The 21,359-nt window shown below is 36.7% G+C and overlaps 1 protein-coding gene across 1 annotated transcript in view; it reads right to left on the bottom strand.

Annotated features, from left to right (window-relative positions):
• Positions 1 to 118: 118 nt before the first annotated feature.
• ETFDH (electron transfer flavoprotein dehydrogenase) overlaps positions 119 to 21,359 on the bottom strand; it is a 32,100-nt gene continuing 10,859 nt past the window's right edge. Inside the window, exons 5-13 of the mRNA XM_046656019.1 lie at positions 21,035 to 21,153; positions 17,783 to 17,860; positions 10,564 to 10,710; positions 9,209 to 9,349; positions 7,834 to 7,977; positions 5,229 to 5,397; positions 2,595 to 2,777; positions 2,102 to 2,323; positions 119 to 887 (exon numbers count right to left, since the gene is read on the bottom strand). Coding sequence (XP_046511975.1) covers positions 724 to 887; positions 2,102 to 2,323; positions 2,595 to 2,777; positions 5,229 to 5,397; positions 7,834 to 7,977; positions 9,209 to 9,349; positions 10,564 to 10,710; positions 17,783 to 17,860; positions 21,035 to 21,153 — 1,367 coding nt within the window. The 3' untranslated portion in view covers positions 119 to 723. The remainder of the gene's footprint in view (positions 888 to 2,101; positions 2,324 to 2,594; positions 2,778 to 5,228; positions 5,398 to 7,833; positions 7,978 to 9,208; positions 9,350 to 10,563; positions 10,711 to 17,782; positions 17,861 to 21,034; positions 21,154 to 21,359) is intronic.

Genomic DNA, 21,359 nt, shown 5'->3' with positions numbered 1-21,359 from the left:
GTCTGTATTATTCACAAAGAAGAATGGTGTCCAACCTATTTTTAAACTCCTAAAGACATCTTGTTGAATAAACAGATGAAAGCATAAGTTTGTGTTGTTTCCCTCAACTCTTTGATGTATTTTTCTGTTTTTGGTTTGTGCTGGTGTTCTGTACTTACAGATATTACAGATACTCATGTTCTGGGGTCGGCAAACTTTTTCTAAAAGGCTAGAGAGTAAATATGTTGGGCTTTATGGACCATTATAATCTGTCATAACTACTCAGTTCTGCACTTGTAGCTCAGAGGTAGCCACAGACAATATGTAAACCAACAGGCATTGCTGTGTTCCAGTAAATAATAAGTGGTGGGCTGGATGCCAACCTCTGGTTTAGAATATACATTTATTTTTATACTTAAAGTATTGAATTTGATGAGTCAACATATACGATTAAGGCCCAAAAGTGCATTTTGCTCTTCATACTAAATGTCTGAAGAATTGAAGAGGGAAATATATGCTATATCACATATAAAGTTTTAAGAGAAATATTCATAATTTTTTATGGGACAGTTTTAGGTTATAGTATAAAATTTTTATTTCACTGATTATTTTATTAACCTTCTGATCAATAATATGCTGTAAGATATTTTGACACTTGTTAACTTCTAAATTTTAAAGTGAGCTTACCATACATTTTAAAGAAACTGGCTATCAAATGTGCCTGCAGACGAAATCAGTTGCAGTTTACATTCCATTGTAAGCAGGTCCTCCACCACCTTCGGGTACCACCCAGTTAATATTCTGGCTTGGATCTTTAATATCACATGTTTTACAGTGCACACAGTTCTGAGCATTTATCTGTAACCGAAATCCGTCACCTTGTTCCAAAGGTACAAATTCATAAACTCCTGTAAGGAAAGATATACAATATTGTGAAGCACCTAACTTTTTAAATTCAAAAGAATAACTGAAGTTCTGGAAACAGTAGCTACAGAAATCCTGAAGGTTTGTTTTCTGAATGTTTACCCATAAAGAATATTATGAAGGTTTTAGTGTGTGCTATTGCTGTTAGTGTAAATTAAATACAGCTAAAAGCAGAAGGTATAGCACTATTTGGCTGAGTTAGTCTTACTAACAAGGGAACTCAACAGTTAGCAGTCTGAGTTCCAGTTTTATATGCAGATGTGTATTATAGCTGAACACACAAATTAGATCCAGTCCTTACCCTCAGGAGTTTGTAACCTACTGTGATGACAGAAACGATTAAAAAAAGTCAAAGACAGTCAAGTCCCTGCTGTCCAAGAGCTTACGTTCTCGTCCTTCTCCAGAATGTACTAATTTTCACATTTCTGAATATTATTCTACCATATCATTTGAGACCTGGTTCTTATTCTGATTCTAGTTGAAAGCTTAGCATCACAAGATAACAGTATTCATGATGAATTTAAAGTTTTGGACCATTTCCTTGAGCTAACCGTGGCTATAGCCTAGTATTTTAGTATATATACATACATACCATATATTTATATCTGTGTGTGTTTATATATATGAGCAGCCATGACAGAAATGAATTTTTAAAGTCATGTAAACATTGAAAGGTATTCTTTGGTGTTTCATAATCCTTAGCTTGGTCCAAGGGTAGACAGAAAGGCTTTTTTTGAGAAATGTCATCTGAACTAGTCTTAACAAAAATTCTCTATTTTAACATTGCTAAAGAACTATAAAAATAATCAGTTTCTAGGGGGGCTGGCCCTGTGGCTGAGTGGTTAAGTTGGCACGCTCCACTGCGGCGGCCCAGAGTTTCGCCAGTTCGAATCCTGGGTACGGACATGGCACTACTCATCAGGCCATGCTGAGGTGGCATCCCACATGCCACAACTAGGAGGACCCACAACTAAAAATCCACAACTATGTACTAGGGGGCTTTGGGAGAAAAAGGAAAAATAAAATCTTTAAAAAAAAAAAATAATGAGTTTCTAAAGGAAGCTGGATATGAGGCATTTAAAATTTATAAGCAAGGGACAGAGATATAGAAATGCCTTAAAATAATGGAAGCATATTTCTAACATGTTTAAAACAAGTATTTGTTATTTTAAGAGTGGATGGAAATCACATTACTGACCTGCAGGGCAGAATCGCTGCTCGGGCCCATCATATATTGAGAGATTTCTGTTTACAGGTATACTGTCATCCTTTAAGGTTAAATGTGCTGGCTGGTCATGTTCATGATTAGTACCACTCAGAGCCACAGATGACAAAAGGTCAAAGCTGATCTGTCCATCGGGTTTTGGATACTCAATAGGTGTGCAATCCTTGGCTGGTTTGAGCTGATCAGAGTCAGACCCTTCAAAAGTTTTGAAGATTCTTAATTAAAATATAATACTAGCTTTAGTTTCTTAAACATTTTTCTAAAAACTTAGAAATATACCAAAGAAATAAGACCTGAGCCCTCTTAAAATAACAATATGCTGCTCTCTTAAAGATACTGAATTTATCATTTCTCTAAAAAGGTTTAAAACAAAGTAAAAAAGTTCACTTTCTCCACGAATTAATGAATTCCATTCATGAATTTTTAATGATTATAACATTCATATTATCAAATGTGTTTGGATTACCTTTATGTTTTAGAGTCCATGGCTCCATTCCTCTAAATATCCAGTAAAAAATTCCAGTGTAAATCATCCCTCCATACACACCCAGTATCCCATGGCAGGATGGCCTTATATTTCTAACAGTGTACAGCTCTTTCCACACCCAGGATTTCTTCAAATTGTCCTCATACTCAGTTACATGGAGTCCTTTTATTAAAAACATGAGATGTTAAGTATGAAATTGCCTCAAGGAGTATAAAATACTTTATCATCAAGGTATTTTGCTCCTGAAATATCTGATGAGTGAATCTTAGGTAATTTAAAAAAAAAAAGTCGTCATATAAGACCACACTGAAGAATCTTTCATGAATAAATGTTGGCATCTTCCAAAAAGATAACCACTTGATATATGTTGTTAACAGGCAATAAGGCATTTGATTTCTTATACAGGTAGCACGGAAAATTAGTTTCAAAATTCAGTGAACCTGAAAGGGAAGTTTAAAATAAAAAGTTGATGCTATCTATAAAAGTGAAAATTTTTATAATTGATCAATGAAACACTTTATCTGTTCGAGTTGAGTTGTGTCCCCCTAAAAAGATGTTTTGAAGTCCTAATCCCCAGTATCTCAGAATGGTTCAGAATAAGGTCACTGCAGATGTAATTAGTTAAGATGAGGTCATACTGGAGTAGACTGGGTCCTTAATCTAATGACTGGTGTCCCTATGAGACAGAAAACAACCAGGTGAAGACGGAGGCAGAGATTGGAGTTATTCTGCTACAAGCCAAGGGAATGCCTGGGTCTATCAGAAGCTGGGAGAGGCAAGAAAGGATGCACCCCTAGAGACTTCAGAGAGAGGATGGTCCTGCCAACACCTTGACTTTGAACTGCTAGCCTGCAGAAGTGAGAGTAAATTTCTGTGGTACTTTGTTGTGGCAGCCTAGGGAATTATAACAAGACCTAAAACTTGGTGCATGCATTTAATATTTAATGGGACAACTTGGTTCTTCTTAACTTTCTTGAATGCCACACTGACTACTATTTCCAGTCATTGTTTCCTGTTCTGGCTCCACTTCCCTTTCCTGCAGTCTTTAACCCTCAATCTAGTCTTTGGTGATCTACTAGCTCCAGTGTTATTTGTATGGTACTGTGTGTACAAGATACAGTGAAAGTATGGCTGGTGGTCCAACAAGGAAAGATGCTTGGCAAGAAAATTTGAAAAAACGTTCTGCCACTCAACTATTATATACCATCTTGCCCATTCTGTCCTCCCTGAAGTATCCTTTTGCCTTTTCTATGTTCTGCCTTATCTTCCTCTCTTATACCCAATGCCTCCATTTCTACAACAACATTTGAAGGCATCATCAGGTTGCATACTTCTAACTGGAGGAATATTTGTTATCTGGGATTCCAAGGAACAAGGCTTATTTATCAAATATCTACTGAGTTACTATAACGTGCCAAGTGTTTGGGATGTGTAGTGAACCTAAAGTCCCTGCTGTCGTGGAGTTTTCTATCCAAGAAACAAAGACAAAGTTGATAAGTAAATTATACAGTGTGCCAAAATGTGGAATATACTATGGAAAAAAAAAGTGCGTGGGTGGGGGGTGTCGGTTAGGAGTGCTCTGTGTGTGCGTGTTGCAAAATAACTGATATGGTCAAGGGAAGACCACTGTGAGGAAGTGATACTTAAGCAAAGGTGAAGGGAGCAAAGGAGTCGGGCATGAGCAAGGACCATGAGATGGGAACGCACCTGGCACGTTCCAGAAGCAGTGAAGCAGCCAGTGTGGCTAAAATGGAGAGTAAAAAGAGATGAAGTGGAGGGGTGAGGGAACTTTGACTTTCGAGAGTCACTAGAGGGTCTTTGTAGATTAAGGGTTTACTGAGGTGTAGTGCTAGCTGTCCCTCTCCAGGAGAAGGGTCAGATATATGCCTGTGCTTGCAAAGCCTGCTAAGGAACAGGTGCTGCTGGATTCTGCGTTCTGCAAAGCTAGTCTGTTTTCAGGCTGAAGATACTACAGTACTTGTGAGGTATCTTAGCATGTTTGTTACATGTATGCAACATACATGCAGCACTGTCAAACTTGAAATCATTTCTAAGTAGGTGGGACAGCACTGGTATTCTACTTTTGATGTGAATAAAACAGAACATTGCTATAAAAATCTATTATTGACAGTAGGGTCATGTAGCTTTCTTTGCACAGCACACATCTTAATGCTTTGTGTAAAGGGACAGATATACTCTCTTGCTCTCCTTTTTTTTTTTTGGTGAGGAAGATTGGCCCTGAGCTAACATCCGTTGCCAATCCTCCTCATTTTGCTTGAGGAAGATTGATGCTGAGCTAACATCTGTGCCGATCTTCCTCTGTTTTACGTGGGATGCTGCCACAGTGCAGCTTGATTAGCAGGGCTAGGTCTGTGTCTGGGATCAACCTGTGAACCTTGGGCTGCCAAAGGGGAGCATGTGAACTTAACCACTCCACCACCAGGGAAGCTCCAATATATATCTTTTAATGTCAGTTGAAATATACATAAAAAAGACCTGAAGATTTTTAATTGTATTTATCATCCTCTATCTATATACTGAGTATGGGCTTCTTTTTTTAATGTCTCAAGAATAACCTGACAATTTTCTATACTTTAAATAGGAAGTTCTTACCTGTTGTCTTTGATTGGAGGTTTTCACTAGTTAGTTGATTGAAAATAGATTCTGCTGCCAAAATTCCACTTTTCATTGCTGTGTGGGTACCTTTGATCTTGGGAACATTCATGAAACCAGGGCTACAACCAATTAGTAAACCGCCAGGAAAGGTGAGTTTTGGTATAGACTGAAGAAAAAAACATTCAGAGTGCATTTGTTAGCTCAAATTAAAGAAGCAAAACTGAATACTCCAAATTATAGCTTCTTAAAAATCTTCTAAAGCTACAGGGGAAAATTGAAAAAAACAAAACATGAATATGGTAAGGAAAAATCAGATCAAGGTCAGTTTTTCTCCCCCTCCCCTAAGAATGAGGATTAGGACTATTACTATTTTTTATTAAGACTTTTCTTCTCCCTCCCCATAACTGACCTACAAGAGACAGATTTAAGACCGGAGTGTTAACATATTTGAATAAAATTTATTTATACATATCCATTTATAGTTAAAAATATTCTCTAAACCTGAACAACTATTATCTGAATTGTGATCTGCTTTTACATGCATTCTGGGTAACACAGGATTTACAAAGGATGTTCTCTCAATTCTATACACTTTTTATTTTACTTGGACATTTAGGGATGGAAACCTAGGTTCTAATCACGGCATCACTACAATTAGCTATTACCTTAAATAATATATTTTAATTAACTTAAGAATAAGTTGAATTTCCAAGATAAACTTTAAGACAGTTGTATGGGCCTTAGCATACATTTCTGATGAAAAATGTGATAAAGGGTGGTGATATTTTTCAGTTTAGCCAATAAAAGCCTATATATACCCCACAAGGTAGCAGCTGAACTATATAGATTGTCTGCATGGGAAAATGTACTCTATTCTATATTTTTTGAAAAGGAAAGAAGAGAAAGCCAGTGCAGAGTTGTTCTTTCCTCCTTCTGTATTTTTTCTTCTTTAAGTGCTTCCTAAAGTATGTCATGGGCCTTTGCTGAGAAAGTTGGGGGTGGTATGAGTTTGGCTGATGGTTCTGAGAGGGCCTCTGAGAAGAGCGGGTTAACAGGGAAACTACAGCTATCAGCTGCGAGAGGCGTGATCTGGTGTGTTTTTAAGTTCCAGGAGGATCTTTGTGTGGGATGTGATACTGGCAGCTGGGCGTCTTGTTAAGGAACTTGGAACCAAGGAAAAGTTGCACTGAGAAATGTTGTACTCTGGGACATTCATTAAACTAGGGCTACAAATAACTGGAAACTCATTAGGAAAGGTGAGTTTTGGTATAGACTGAAGAGAGAAACAAAGTCATGTAGTATTTGTTAGCTCAAAAAAAAGAAAATGGAAATGTTCAAAATTATTGCCTCTTAAGGTTGTCAAAAACTTACTGGAAATAAATTTCCAAATCTTTGACTAATTAAATCAGAAAATTTAGGTAAAAAGTGTGTGTGTGTGGTTATCTCTTCCTGCCAATCTGCAAATCCTGAGATGCTGAAGCACACAAAGCAGATGTTTCAAAATACAAATCTGTGTGTACTACTGAGTATACTGAAACCTTTGTGTTAGAAATTAAAAAGAGCAGAATTAGACTGACAGCAGGTATTACAAACATTAAGCCCATTAAGGACTTTAATGGGCTTGAACATAGTTGTGCAATGCAACAAATTTTTGTTGCAAATGAATTACTACTCTAGAAACAAAAACAACCTCATGAGAAGTAATCCCATCACAACAGAACTTAGGGACAGTGTTATTTTAAGGTTCCAGTGACTATTTTTATAATTTAGCTATAATTTTACTTGACTTTATGAATTACTGTTACAGTAATAAAGCATTTAGAACTTCACTTTAAAGGTTAAGTCAATTACCCCCCTCAATTTTTCTATTATCGGTTCTTTTTACCATAGATTTTATTTAAAAAAAAGATAAGCAATTTCTAAAATAGTTCTAGATTCCTAGAATATTAGAGACAGAAGGGACCACCTTTATTTTACAGATGATCCCTTAAGGCAAGAGAAGTTGAGTAACTTGCTGCAAATCATTTGGGAGAAGGTTTAGAGCTCATTTTTAGATCATCCTACCTGTCTGATACTATTTCCATAACAGTACCAACAGCTTTTATCATAGTTAGCTATCTAGGTCTTATTTCTTTGTTTAATTAGTATATACTGAACATATTATCCGCATTTGATAAGATTTATTTTGAACATATACTAAAGTAGGACAATTAAAGGCATGGATGTTACTGGGTAGTTGGGATGAATTAATTATCTTTGCTGAAAACTAAATTTGCCTTTGAGTTTCCTGGCAGCTACGGAATAAAGGGAAATATATTTTGGATCACATAGATTTTATTTTCTGATTAAAAACAAACCAACAAACAAAAAAAAGCTGATGAATTTATCTTTAGAGATCAATATATTCTTAAAACTAAACTCATGGTATAATTTATTTAGCTATTATGTGACATAGATTTATAAACACTAGGTGCTTTGCTTAATTCTTCAGCTTTTCTTCCTATGGGTTAATTTTCTAATCTTTATCTAAATTCGTTACATTGTATTTTCAATGCTGAATTTATAACACAGAAATAAAGAATAAAAAAGTTGGAAGAGTTACCTGAAGGCCACCTTCATTGAGAGCTCTGGCTCCATATGCAATCCTTTTTCCACCTTCCAATGTTGGCTGAATGCTGGGATGGTGTTTCCACCTCTGGAACTCTCTAAATGGACTTAGGTATGGATTTTGATAGTCTAGACCAACCTTAAAATTTTTATATTTAAATTTGATATATTTATGCAATTAGACATTTTTATTTCAAATTAAATCAAACTAAAATGTGAGCAATATTTATCAGAAAACATGTACTCAAAAGTATTTGGATAAATATATGCAGTAACCCAAATTTAAATAAATAACTGAATAAAATCTGTTTGAAAAAGAAAGGGTAAGCAAAAAGATACCACGTGTTTATAATTGGCAAAACTTTAAAAATTTAGAATATATTAACAAACCATTGTGGTTTGTAAATAGAAGTCCAAATTAAAAAATATTTGTAGGTAAGCATCTCACATTATGTTTCTACAATAGGACTTGTAATTATTTATTATTCATTTATCAATACCAACTCTAAATATAAACTAATCTACATGCTGTACTACTGAGGCAAAAATAAAGAAACAGGATGTAATCGCACTTTGAGAAAAAGAGGGTTAGAGAAATACAGAAGATGACACTTTATGAGGCATTATCCCAGTGCTGAAACTAATACCCAAACCTTTTTTGCTTTGAGAAGATTAAGTTACTGGTGTAACTACACAAAGGTGATGCACGGAACACTTGGCTGGATGTCATAACACACCAGTGATGCAAACACTTAACAATGTGTCATACACAAGTCTAATCATGACACTAAACCATAAAGCTGCCACCACTGCAAAGTGCAGAAACTCATATTATTTTTCCATTCCTTCTAATGTTCGAGACGTAATTTACTGCAAAGATGCAGGTGGCCAAAAAAGGAGAAAATGTTTCATGTTTTTTAAAAGTTATACATTCAAACCCAGTGCTGATTTTATTTTCAGCAGAAGCATGCCATAGCAGAAGTGGGTTTTAAAGTCAGACAGGTTCAGGCATGAATCCTGCCTCCATTGTTTAATGTGTATATGTGGTAAAGCTTAACTTGTTTGGACTTCAGTTTTCCCATCAGTAAAATAAGGATACCCCTACTTCATAGGATTGTTATGAAACTTAGAATTCTCAGCAAAGCATCTAGCACAGTGCCTAGCATGTAGTAGCCACTATTACTAACGTTATGTGTTTAAGTAAACGAATGTGTATAATAGCCATAAGCACTTTACATATTGATAAAATTAGAAAGTAAGCTTTAAATGAAAAGCATTTGACATTCTCCAGATTCAAAACTCTCGTTTTATAACACTGATGGCCCAATGACTCTAAGAGTAGAACTTTTCATAATAGGGATATAACTTACCACAAAACCAAGAGCTATCAAGGGTTCACCTTCATTTAAATGATAGAGGAAAGAGCCTCCATAAGTATGTCTGTCCAAGGGCCAACCAACAGTGTGATCTACTCTCCCGGGTTTCCACTTCTTTTCATCAATAAGCCATAACTAAAAGAAAAAAGGTCCTAGAGTGTTATTTAAATTTTTTATGTCACTAGAATGTATAAAACCTTCCAAGTTTTACGTCTTATTTATGAAAATGACAAGTGAAAAACTGTAACAAGAGAAACACAAAAAAAGTACTTCAAATATTAAAGAAAATTATATCAAATTGCAGCTTGGGGAATCAGAGTAAAGAAACAGGTCAAAAAAGTTATACACTCTTTAAAACAATAATTAGATTCTCAAATTGGTAAGACTTTCCATGGGATTACAGGAAACACCGCTGAAGAGATGAGGGAAACTTGTGGGGGGCTGGTGATGTTCCATATTTTGGTTATACGGATGTGTTCACCTTATAAAAAGTGAGCTGTACACTTAAGATCTGTCACTTTACACCACATATGTCATTCTTCAATAAAACAGTTTCCTCCCCCCTGTACTCCTCCCTCCCCAATTGAAGCAAATTGTTCATCCTATTTTCATAATGCTAAGTTTTAAATTTTAAACAATTTCTATCTGAAATATTATCTAAAAATCACACACTATTTGCAGTCAGATAATATTATGTGCAATCTACCAAAACTATTAAGCCCTTATTCACAATATAATGAATCTAGTTATATAGAGAATTTGAATTTTTCCGAGCTTTGCCCTAAATATTTAAACAAAAGGGTTATAATGACACTTTTACACTCTAATAAGCCTAAGGTTTGGGAAAATAGACTAGAAATTGGGTAAACTGAGAAAATATACAACACTTAAGCCTAATTAAATTTTAGGTTACAGATCAATATACTATGGCTGAGTGTGTATTTCATAAGCTAAATCTCACATTACAATTTTAAATAAATAATTCTTGTAGGATGTGGTCATCCTACAAACAACATATGGGTAAGAGGTCAAATCCTATTAGGGCAGATGGCATTACAATGAAAAAAAAATCAATGTTACAAATTTTTTCAAGTTCAAGACTTATTTCAAGCAACATTTGATAAAACAATTACAACATGTAGACACAATTTAGTTAATGAATTTGATTAGTAATATTTTCTAGCCCCTTGAAAAATATCCCAAATATTTTCAGTCATAATGAACATCTCAAGTCAATGAGAAATATAACAACTGTAAAATTAGATCAATATTATAAAGTACATATGATAATACAAATGAATTTAAGCTCCCTCTTTCAAAATTAAAATTGCAAAAACAAACCACGATACCTCCTTCAGTCCAATTCCATAGGTTTGGGGTTCACAATTGGCCCTCAAATCAAACTTCTTATACAGTTGCTTGGCTAGATGTCCGTGGCAACCCTCTGCAAAAATTGTGACTTTGGCATGTAGTTCTAGCCCTCTCTCAAATGTCGTCTAAAAAACAAAACATGTTAAATTATAACATTTGACAAGTCAAAAAATATTCAGATTCTGGTCATTTTTTTTTTTTTTTTGAGGAAGATTAGCCCTGAGCTAACTACTGCCAATCCTCCTCTTTTTGCTGAGGAAGACTGGCCCTAAGCTAACATCCATGCCTATCTTCCTCTACTTTATACGTGGGACGCCTACCATAGTATGGTGTGCCAAGCGGTGCCATGTCCGCACCTGGGATCCAAACCGGTGAACCCCGGGCCGCCTAGAAGTGGAACGTGTGCACTTAACTGCCACGCCACCGGGCCAGCCCCCTGGTCAGTTTTGAATAGAACTATGATTCAGGTATAGACAGTGCAAATATATAATCTCAGAAATAAAACTAAGAGTACTGTTGTAAGTAGAATCTAATTTAAATTTTATTACATATTTTGTGTCTGTTATATTTTTCTTTTTTACTTCAAAAGTACTTGACTGAATGGTTAAGTTTTAAGAATTAACAAAGCAAATAAAGCATGCTCATGCTAAAAATATTCTCTACAAATAAAGTGAAAAGGGAAAGGCCATGTCCCCACTATTCGTTATTTTCCAGACCTATCATTTGAATCGGAAAACACTATTAACAGCTTTCTTGTGAATCACGCCAGACAATTTCATGAATAAAAAACTACAGTAGAGCCTATTTAAATCCTTCTAACACAAATAGGATCATACTAAATATACTCTTTAGCTACTTGCTTTTTTCCCTTTAATTTTACTTGTACTCTATTGCTGAACGTATTCTGTAAAACTGAAATGCTTTTTCCAAAGAAAAAAAGTCACAAAGTCTTTCTCTTTCTTTTGCTGTCTGTATTTTGCACTTATGTTTGGCACATGGTAGGTATTCAAGAAAATTACTGAATAAAGGAATACAGAATAATCAAGAAAGTCTCTATGAAATATACCTTTCCTGATATTTCTCTTTTCATATATTTGCATGTATGTGTGTATGCAGACACATTCATTAAAAAAATAGGTTTACAATGAAAACTGTTTTATGACTGTTTTCACATTGTATTATAAAGTGATTTGCCTAAGGCAATTTATACCAAATAAAGCATTCATTTTTAATGCTTGCATAGATTCTGCTAATTTTTCAACAAATTCTCAATAGTTGGACATTTAGGTTGTTCCAGTGTTTCACTATTGTAAGCATTGCTTGGATGAATATCCTTGATGCTAAATATCCTCAGTCTGAATGGTAAAAATTGTTTCATTATTAATTCAATATCTTTGTTCTAGAATTGAACATCTTTCACATGTTTATTAGTAACTTCTATTTTTTCTTGTGAAATGCTTATTCATGTCATATATATGCATACATGTATATTGCACGTGCACACATATCCTAGAAAAATCCTCACATATCCTCAGTACATTTTTATTTTGTTCTTGTCTCCTTCCTCTTATTACACGTCACTCATCCACAAACCATGTTAAGAGCAGAGTATATACAGTTTTACCCAAATATATATACACACATACATACTGAGATATTCACATATACTCAAACTTTTTTGGGTCTTAGTTTATTTTACAAAAAAAGGATAATATAACAAACTCTTCTGTATCTTACTTTTCTCACTTAATAACACTTCATGGAAATCTTTTCAAGTCACTGTATAGCTCAAATCTTCTCTTTAAGGGCTGGGTAGTAGTCCATGTGGAAATACCATAGGTTATTCAGCCATTCTGCGAATGGATAATAGCCATTCACTGTGTTTCCAGTTTATTTGCAACTATAAACAATGTTACAAAACATACACCCTTCTATATATATCCCTATAATAGTGGTGCTTTTATTCCTGTAAGATAGATTCCCAGGAGTGGCACTGTTGGATAAAAGGGCACACCAATTTTTGTCTTACTAGATATTATGAGATTGCCTTCGAAAAAGCCTGAAGCAATTAATAATTCCACCAGCAGTATATAAGAAGACCCTTTCCCCTATAGTTCAGCTAGTGATAGATATAACTGTTCCTTTTACATTTTGCTAAGTGTAGTGATAACTGACTGCTATTTTAATTTGCATTTCCCTGACTACTGTTCTCAGCATCTTTTTTTTTTTATTGAGTTATTGATAGGTTACAATCTTGTGAAATTTCAATTGTACATTAATGTTTGTCAGTCATGTTGTAGGTGCACCACTTCACCCTTTGTGCCCACCCCCCACCCCACCTTTCCCCTGGTATCCACTAAACTGTTCTTGGTCCATAGTTTTAAATTCCTCATATGAGTGGAGTCATACACAGATTATCTTTCTCTTGCTGGCTTATTTCACTTAACATAATTCTCTCAAGGTCCATCCATGTTATTGCAAATGGAATGATTTTGTTCTGTTTTGCAGCTGAGTAGTATTCCATTGTATATATGTACCACATCTTCTTTATCCATTCGTCTGTTGTTGGACACTTAGGTTGCTTCCACGTCTTGGCTATTGTAAACAGTGCTGCAATAAACACTGGGGTGCACAGGACTTTTTGGGATTGCTCGAGGGTTCCTTTTTCTCCGCAACCTCTCCAACATTTGTTGCTATTGGTTTTAGATATTTTTGTCATTCTAACGGGTGTAAGGTGATATCTTAGTGTAGTTTTGATTTGCATTTCCCTGATGATCAGCGATGATGAGCATCTTTTCATGTGCCTATTGGCCATCAGTATATCTTCTTTGGAGAAATGTCTGTTCATGTCTCCAGCCCATTTTTTGATTGGGTTGTTTGATGTTTTGTGATTAAGTTGTGAGAGTTCTTTATATATTAAGGATATTAAGCCTTTGTCAGATATATGACTTGCAAATATTTTTTCCCAGTTAGTGGGTTGTTTTTTTGTTTCAATCCTGTTTTCATTTGCCTTGAAGAAGCTCTTTAATCTGATGAAGTCCCATTTGTTTATTCTTTCTATTGTTTCCCTTCTCTGAGAAGGCATGGTGTCCGAAAAGATTCTTTTAATACTGATGTCAAAGAGTGTACTGCCTACGTTTTCTTCCAGAAGCCTTATGGTTTCAGGTCTCACCTTTAGGTCTTTAATCCATTTTGAGTTTATTTTGGTGAATGGTGAAAAAGAATGGTCAATTTTCATTCTTTTACATGTGGCTTTCCAGTTTTCAGCATCTTCTTTTTGATTCAAGAAATATTAAATGACTACCAACAGTGTGCTAGGTTCTGTGCTAGGCAGTGGGAATACAGAGATGAATAAATAAGACGTGTTCCTTTCCCTCAGGCAGACAGTAAATAAAATACATGAGTATATAATTACAAATTACGATTCAGTGCTATGAAAGAAAGCACAGGCTGCTACGAGAGAGAATAGTAGAAGGGAGCAATTCTGGATTGAGTGGAGAGAAAAGGCCTGTTTAAAGAAATTACATTTAAGCTGTGGATTCTGAAGAAGGGTATTTAAGAGTCTTTCCTTACGATTAGTGACCACCTGGATTGGCCCTTCTGTGAACCGTTAATTCTTTCGATTCTGCCCATTTTCCTAACATGTTGTCTTTTTCTCTCATCAATTAATAAGTACTCCTTTTTTTTAAAAGATTTTAGTTTTCCTTTTTCTCCCAAAGCCCCCCAGTACATAGTTGTGTATTTTTAGTTGTGGGTCCTTCTAGTTGTGGCATGTGGGACGCCGCCTCAGCATGGCTTGACGAGTAGTGCCACGTCTGCACTCAGGATTTGAACTAGCGAAACCCTGGGCCACTGAAGCGGAGCGTGCGAACTTAATCACTCGGCCACGGGGCCGGCCCCTAATAAATGCTCTTTGATATTATAAATGGTCAAACATTTTTCCCCCCAATCTACTGTTTATCCACAGACTTTATAGTGTTTCTTTTGGTATACAGAAGTATTTAATTTTTATATAGTTAAAAAGCCTCTATCTCTTATAGCTTTTTCTTCCTCAGTAGGATGGCTTACCCTACCCCTAGATTGTACGAATCTACATTTCTTTCTGATTTTTTTATTGTTTTAAGAAATAATCAGAATTTTTTAAAAAATGAAGGTTTAAATCTACTGTTTGCAGATGGACATACAGTTTTCCCAGTACCGCTTAGAGGTTTCCTCTTAGAGGCAACATGCCCCTTAGTGTTCAAGGAAAGGCCCTGGAGCTACAGTGCCTGTACTATTCAAATCCCAGTCCCAATACTTAACAGCGTCAGACCTTGGGCAAGTTTCTTACCCTCTGAAACTTACAATCAGATCCTCTTAGAAATGAGCAGAACCACGGAATAAGCAGTAGGACATATGATTCTGGGACTCAGGGAAGAGGTGTTAAAGCCATGTGACCGGATCTGGTCACTATGGAGAAAATGCAGATAGAGGACTCAACACTGAGACCTAGAGCCTCAACAGAGGACAGGAGGACACGGAAAAGCAAGCAAAGGTGACAGGACGAGCCAGTGAAACAAAAGGAAAACCAATGTCACCCACTAATTGCCCCCGAGGGACTCAAGAGAGGTTTCAGAAGCATCTAATTGTTTTTCCAAATTGTTTTCTTTTTCTTTTTGTTATGTTAAGAGATGCAATCACCAACCACCGTGAACCAATCTAAATCCTACCACAAGAGCCCTGCTCGTGGAGATGGGCAGAAAAATGCCGAGGAGATGACCTTTGCCTTGTTTTTAATGCTAAGATCTCCCACTCCAGGAGGAGCTTAGGCCTTATTACCATAACTGGCAATGAACGTGGAAGCATGTTTTCCAGTGCAAGCGAATACCCACCTCTCCCTGTTGAATAGTCACTCCCCATCCAAAATAAAAGGCCCCTGCTGTCCTGAGCTCAGGGAGAGCCATGATTTTGGAAACTGTTCCGCATGGTCTCTATTTGCTGCAAATATACTTTGTTTGATAACTACTTCCGGTGGAGAATCTGATTTTAACTTGTGAGGAAGCGAACTCACTTTGGTTTGGTAACACCAAGAGAAGGTGGTGTGAAGAGCCAAGGCAAGAAAGTGTTTCAAAAAGAAGGAAGAAGTTATTCAAGCGTCAGTGCTGCCCACCAGGAGGTCAAGTAAGACAAGACAGAGGGCGCTCCGTGGACGAGTGGTTAAGTTCACGTGCTCCCTTGCGGCGGCCCAGGGTTCGGATTCTGGGCGCGGACATGGCACCGCTCCTCAGGCCACGTTGAAGTGGCGTCCCACATCCCACAACTAGAAGGACCTGCAACTAACATATACAACTATGTTTGTGGGGGTTTGAGGAGATAAAGCAGAAAAAAAAAAAAGAAGATTGGCAACACTTGTTAGCTCAGGTGCCAATCTTTAAGGAAAAAAAAAAAGTAAGACAAGACAGAGAACAGACTATACTGGTTTGGCAAGGTGGCAGTATTTGTGACTGTGATGAGAGATGTTTCAGAGAAACGGCAGTAAGAAAGCCTGACTATGGAGGGTTAAATAGAGCATGGAACAAAAGAGTAAACAGAATCCTTGGTTCTCCCCAGTCCAAACTTGTGGCACTAAAATAATTATTTTAAAAATTTAGACTTTGGAGGGGCTGGCCCCGTGGTCGAGTAGTTAAGTTCGCGCGCTCCACTGCAGGCGGCCCAGTGTTTCGTTGGTTCGAATCCTGGGCGCGGACATGGCACTGCTCATCAAACCACGCTGAGACAGCGTCCCATATGCCACAACTAGAAGGACCCACAACGAAGAATATACAACTACGTACTGGGGGGCTTTGGGGAGAAAAAGGAAAAAAAAAAATAAAATCTTTAAAAAAAAAAAAAATTTAGACTTTGGAGCTCAAATTACTAAGACTTCACTGTACTCTTCTATGCTTTTATATCTAAATAAATACAATATTTAAAATATATTTTTACAAATACAGAGCACAGAACAAAAAATATATATTTGAACAAATATCATGAGAAGACACAAAAAATGAAACATCAGAATCTGTGTGCTTAAATTTTCTAACATTACATATAAAAATTTTAAAAGAATAAAACATTTTATAATTAAATTATCACAATATAGAAAAGAATAATCATAACTTAGGAAAGGATACAGGAAAAACAATATTCTTTCTTTCTTTTTGGTGAGGAAGATTGGCTCTGTGCTAACATTGCTGCCAATTTTCTTCTTTTTCTTGAGGAAGACTGTCCCTGAGCTAACATCTGTGCCAATTTTCCTCTATTTTGTATGTGGGATGCCACCACAGCATGGCTTGATGAGCAATGTGTAGGTCTTTGCCTGGGATATAAAGCCACGAACCCCAGGCTGCACAAACTTAACCACTATGCCACCGGGTTGGCCCCTATTCTTTATCATTATGAGAAGCAGTAAGAGATTTTTTGCAAACCTGACTATGCACCAGAATCCCTAGGGCCGTTTAAACAGCTTCTTGGGCTCTACTATAGGACAGGCTGAGTCCCAAGACCTCATGTGAATCTGATGGAGCCAATCAAACCACCAGAAGGAACAATAAAGTAGAAGGTAAGACGCAAAAGCTTTGCCACTTGCTTCCTAAGCAGGAAGTAGTGAGAAGCAGGAAGATGTGCTAGAGGAGATTCTAGAATAGATTCCCAAATCTGTTCAAGAATGGTAGAGAGGAGGGGAACTATGAGTTAACAAGTACTTACTGAGGGCCTATCAGGTCAGAGACTCAGTATTACTGATAGCAACGCAAATAATTCCTATTCATAGAAATTAAAATTGTAGAAGTGGCAATGTCGGTGGCAATGATTGATGACTTACATAGGTGTATGTTTTTCATTCAGAACCTGTTGTAACATCTTACTGATTCTCTCATTAATTAATAAGTGAAATAAAATCTTTGAAAGGTGTTTGTTTTATATTGGTATGAGTCATGTTTTTATCTTTTAAATTAACTTTCTTAAACATGTTATATTTACTTGCTTAAATCATGTTTAGTTCAAAGATGCTTCTATATTTTTTAAACATTAAGAGAAAAATTTCCCATTAACAATTACATTCTAAAATACACTTCATAGATGTACAGTTTGGAGTGAGACTTAATTATTGAGTTTAAGTTGATCCTTTCTTGTGTTTCTTAGCCAGTTTGTTAAGCAGATAACTATTAAAACATTTACCTTTGGTGCTCCATCCTTTTGTATTCCTACATCGTTAGTGGCAACTCCTTTTACACTACCATCTTCATGAAAAAGGACCTAAAATGAAAACATATTTGTTATCACCTTAGAATTCATAATCACCTTAAAAAGAAACAATAAATAGCTTTAGATTTTTTAGAAAGTGAACATGTTCTCTAGACGATAGAAATACAGGCTTTAAAATGTTCAGGTAAAACAGAGTGTGTTTTTTAAGAGACTTCTAGAGTACAAAAGAACACAGCTTAAACAGTTGGAAAGGAAAGACATGCCACAATCTTGTTGAGAAAGACTAAGGAGGTTACTACAGAAACCAGTAAAGTCAAACAAGGAGTGCTCTAAAGAGTTCAGATACCAAAGCAAAGGAGTAGAGAACCTGAGATCAGGGCCTATCACAGATAAAGAACAGCTGGGTGGGTGGACAGAGAAGAAAGAACGTCAGCAAAGCCTCTATCCCAAATGAGTTAAGACCAAAAATTAAAGAAAAGAAAACAAAACAAAACAGAGAGTGGCTGAAGACAGAGCAAAGGTGATGTATTTTTGGAGCAAGAAGGAAATGGGGAAAATGGGTCAAAAGTATAACTCTGAGCATGAGAAATAACAATAAATCTGTAACCCTTACTTGGTTTCTGATTCCTCTCTGGAGGAAAATGCTCTTTGGATAGGAAAGTACAAAATGTACACTGGAATCACACAACAGACTACACGAAAGTGAGGGAGTGCAAAGGAAAACAAGGATTAGCAGCAACGAGTATGAAAAAAAAGAGATAAACGTTTTGAGACCCTAAAACGAATCAACAGTATAATGTGGCTATGAACTAGACCTGAAGTCTGGTTCAGAGTACCAAAAAACCTGCCAAAACCTGGTTAATCTATTGACAATGATCTTTAAGGAACGGAGGAAAAAGAGGAGAGGTGTAAGAGACTGTAAGTGTGAGTGTGTGTGTGTGTGTGTGTGTGTGTATACTCCAAAAGTGAAAGATCATGGATTCCACAACCACCAACTTGTGACTTTGACAATGATTCCATATTTGGGCCCAAAAACCAAATGCATATGTATGGGCTGGGAAAACAGAAATGAGTAACAGCAAGTATAATATAGCAAGTACCATAAAAATATATTTTATTTGACTTACATACTTGTGATACTGTGGTTTATAATAAATATAAATTTAGAGGAAGGAAAGATTGGGTTGTTTTTTTTTTTTTTTTTTCAAAGATTTTTTTTTTTATTTTTTCCTTTTTCTCCCCAAAGCCCCCCAGTACATAGTTGTATATTCTTCGTTGTGGGTCCTTCTAGTTGTGGCATGTGGGACGCTGCCTCAGCGTGGTTTGATGAGCAGTGCCATGTCCGCGCCCAGGATTCGAACCAACGAAACACTGGGCCGCTTGCAGCGGAGCGCGCGAACTTAACCACTCGGCCACGGGGCCAGCCCCGATTGGGTTGTTTTTTCTAACCCAATACTGTGAGGGTGGGGTTGGCCCCAAGGCCGAGTGGTTAAGTTCATGTGCTCTGCTTCGGTGGCCCAGGATTTTGCTGGTTCAGATCCTGGGTGCAGACATGGCACTGCTCATCAGGCCATGCTGAGGCAGCATCCCACACAGCACAACCAGAAGGACCTACAACTAGAATATACAGCTAAGTACTTGGGGGCTTTGGGGAGAAGGAAAAGAGAAAAGAAAAAGAAGATTGGCAATAGATGTTAGCTCAGGTGCCAATCTAAAAAAAAAAAAATTACTGTAAGGGTAAAAACAAAAATTTTTGAATTTTCCCTGGTAACAAAAACAAGATAACTCTCCCTCCCTTCAAGGTTCTTTCAGCATTTCTTTTAGAAAACTTTTTTTTTTTGGTGAAGAAGATTGGCTCTGCTAACATCTGTTGCCAATCCTCCTCTTTGCTTTTTTTTGCTTGAGCAAGACAGCCCTGAGCTAACATCTGTGCCAATCTTCCCCTACTTTGTACTTGGGATGCCTCCAAAACATGGCTGATGAGAGGAGTAGGTCTGCACCCAGGATCCAAACCTGCAAACTCTGGGCCACCGAAGTGGAGTGCATGGAACTTTAACCACTTGGCCATGGGGCTCGGCCCCCTGGAAAACTTTTAACTATGAACTCTTTTTCTGTCTCTGAGATATATGGGAATCTTTTTAAAGGCAAAATAAGATTCTTGCTAGAATCTGCATCCCAGAAACGTGTTTCTTGGGGGCCTTGGAGACATCTTTGGAATGTGAACATCAAGGAGGAAGACGTCCTGTCTCCCCATCTCTGTGGGAATCTGGGCTAGGTGCTTGGCTCCAACCTCTAACTTCTTGCTGTCAAACAGAAACAAGAAGTCTTATTATTCCATTGGATAAAGACAGTTAAGAGGTATATAACGGATGCTATCTGCCTGGCTATGTAAAAGGGTGCGATTTCTTTCTTGGCAATCTCCTTACCAGATTGCCTGCAATTTGCATTGCAGTCTTGGTTTAATGTTAATTCAATAAGAAAACTTTTATCACTATTATTTTTTAATATTTTGTAGAGGTGATTTTTCTGGGTTGACAGGAGATTTTATTTTTATTAATTTCCCCAATAATACTTAATGAGAACCAACAGCGTGATACAGTTGCCAGAAGTTATTGTGAGAGAATTAATGGACAGTTTCTAGACTAACGAAGGTAATAGCCCTGTTCTACACTAGGCTTGAAGTAGTTTATTCATTCTGGGTGCCACTTTATAAAGGGGATAAAAATGGAACGCATTCAGAGGAGGACGATGAGAATACTGGAGGAACTCAAACTATGTAACGCGATGGTTGAAAGAATTGAGAATATTTAACCTGGGAAAGAAAAACTCCAGAGTGAAGGTGGGGAAGAGAGAGAGCAGGGCATAATTTTAAGTGGACAGTTGTCCTTGGAAGAGGGCTTAGGTTTGTTCTGTATAGTATAAAACTGTAGATAAATTTCTGTTCAATAGAAGGAGGAGAGTACTACCAACAGTTCAAACATCAGACAGAGAATTTTCGATCCCGGACAGTGTTCAATCATAGACTGGACAGTCACCTGATGTGGGTACCATACAAGGAATTCAAGTCGTCTTTGGATTAATCTTTTCAAGATTCCTTCTAACTTTGCAATTCTAAAATCCTATGGCCTTTCTAAAATATTTATTTATCTCTGTACCATTCTTGGTTTATATTCAAAAGAAAAACAGGTGACTTCCTATAAATATTAAAAACAAAAATTTACAAACCTCAGCAGCAGCGTAACCAGGGTAAACTTCAACACCAAGGGATTCTGCTTGCTCTCCCATCCAGCTTACTAAATGTCCCAAGCGCACAATGTAATTGCCATGATTATTCATTGGAAGACCTACAAATATATGCTTAATTTATAAATCTGACTTTTTATTTTTTTTATTTTTTTATTTTTTTTATTTTTATTTTTTTTAAGGATTTTATTTTTATTTTTTCCTTTTTCTCCCTAAAGCCCCAGGTACATAGTTGTATATTCTTCGTTGTGGGTCCTTCTAGTTGTGGCATGTGGGATGCTGCCTCAGCGTGGTTTGATGAGCAGCG

This window comes from Equus quagga, chromosome 3 (assembly GCF_021613505.1).
Source record: "Equus quagga isolate Etosha38 chromosome 3, UCLA_HA_Equagga_1.0, whole genome shotgun sequence".
Classification (NCBI taxonomy): Eukaryota; Metazoa; Chordata; class Mammalia; order Perissodactyla; family Equidae; genus Equus; species Equus quagga.
This window is presented reverse-complemented; position numbering and strand designations above follow the sequence as displayed.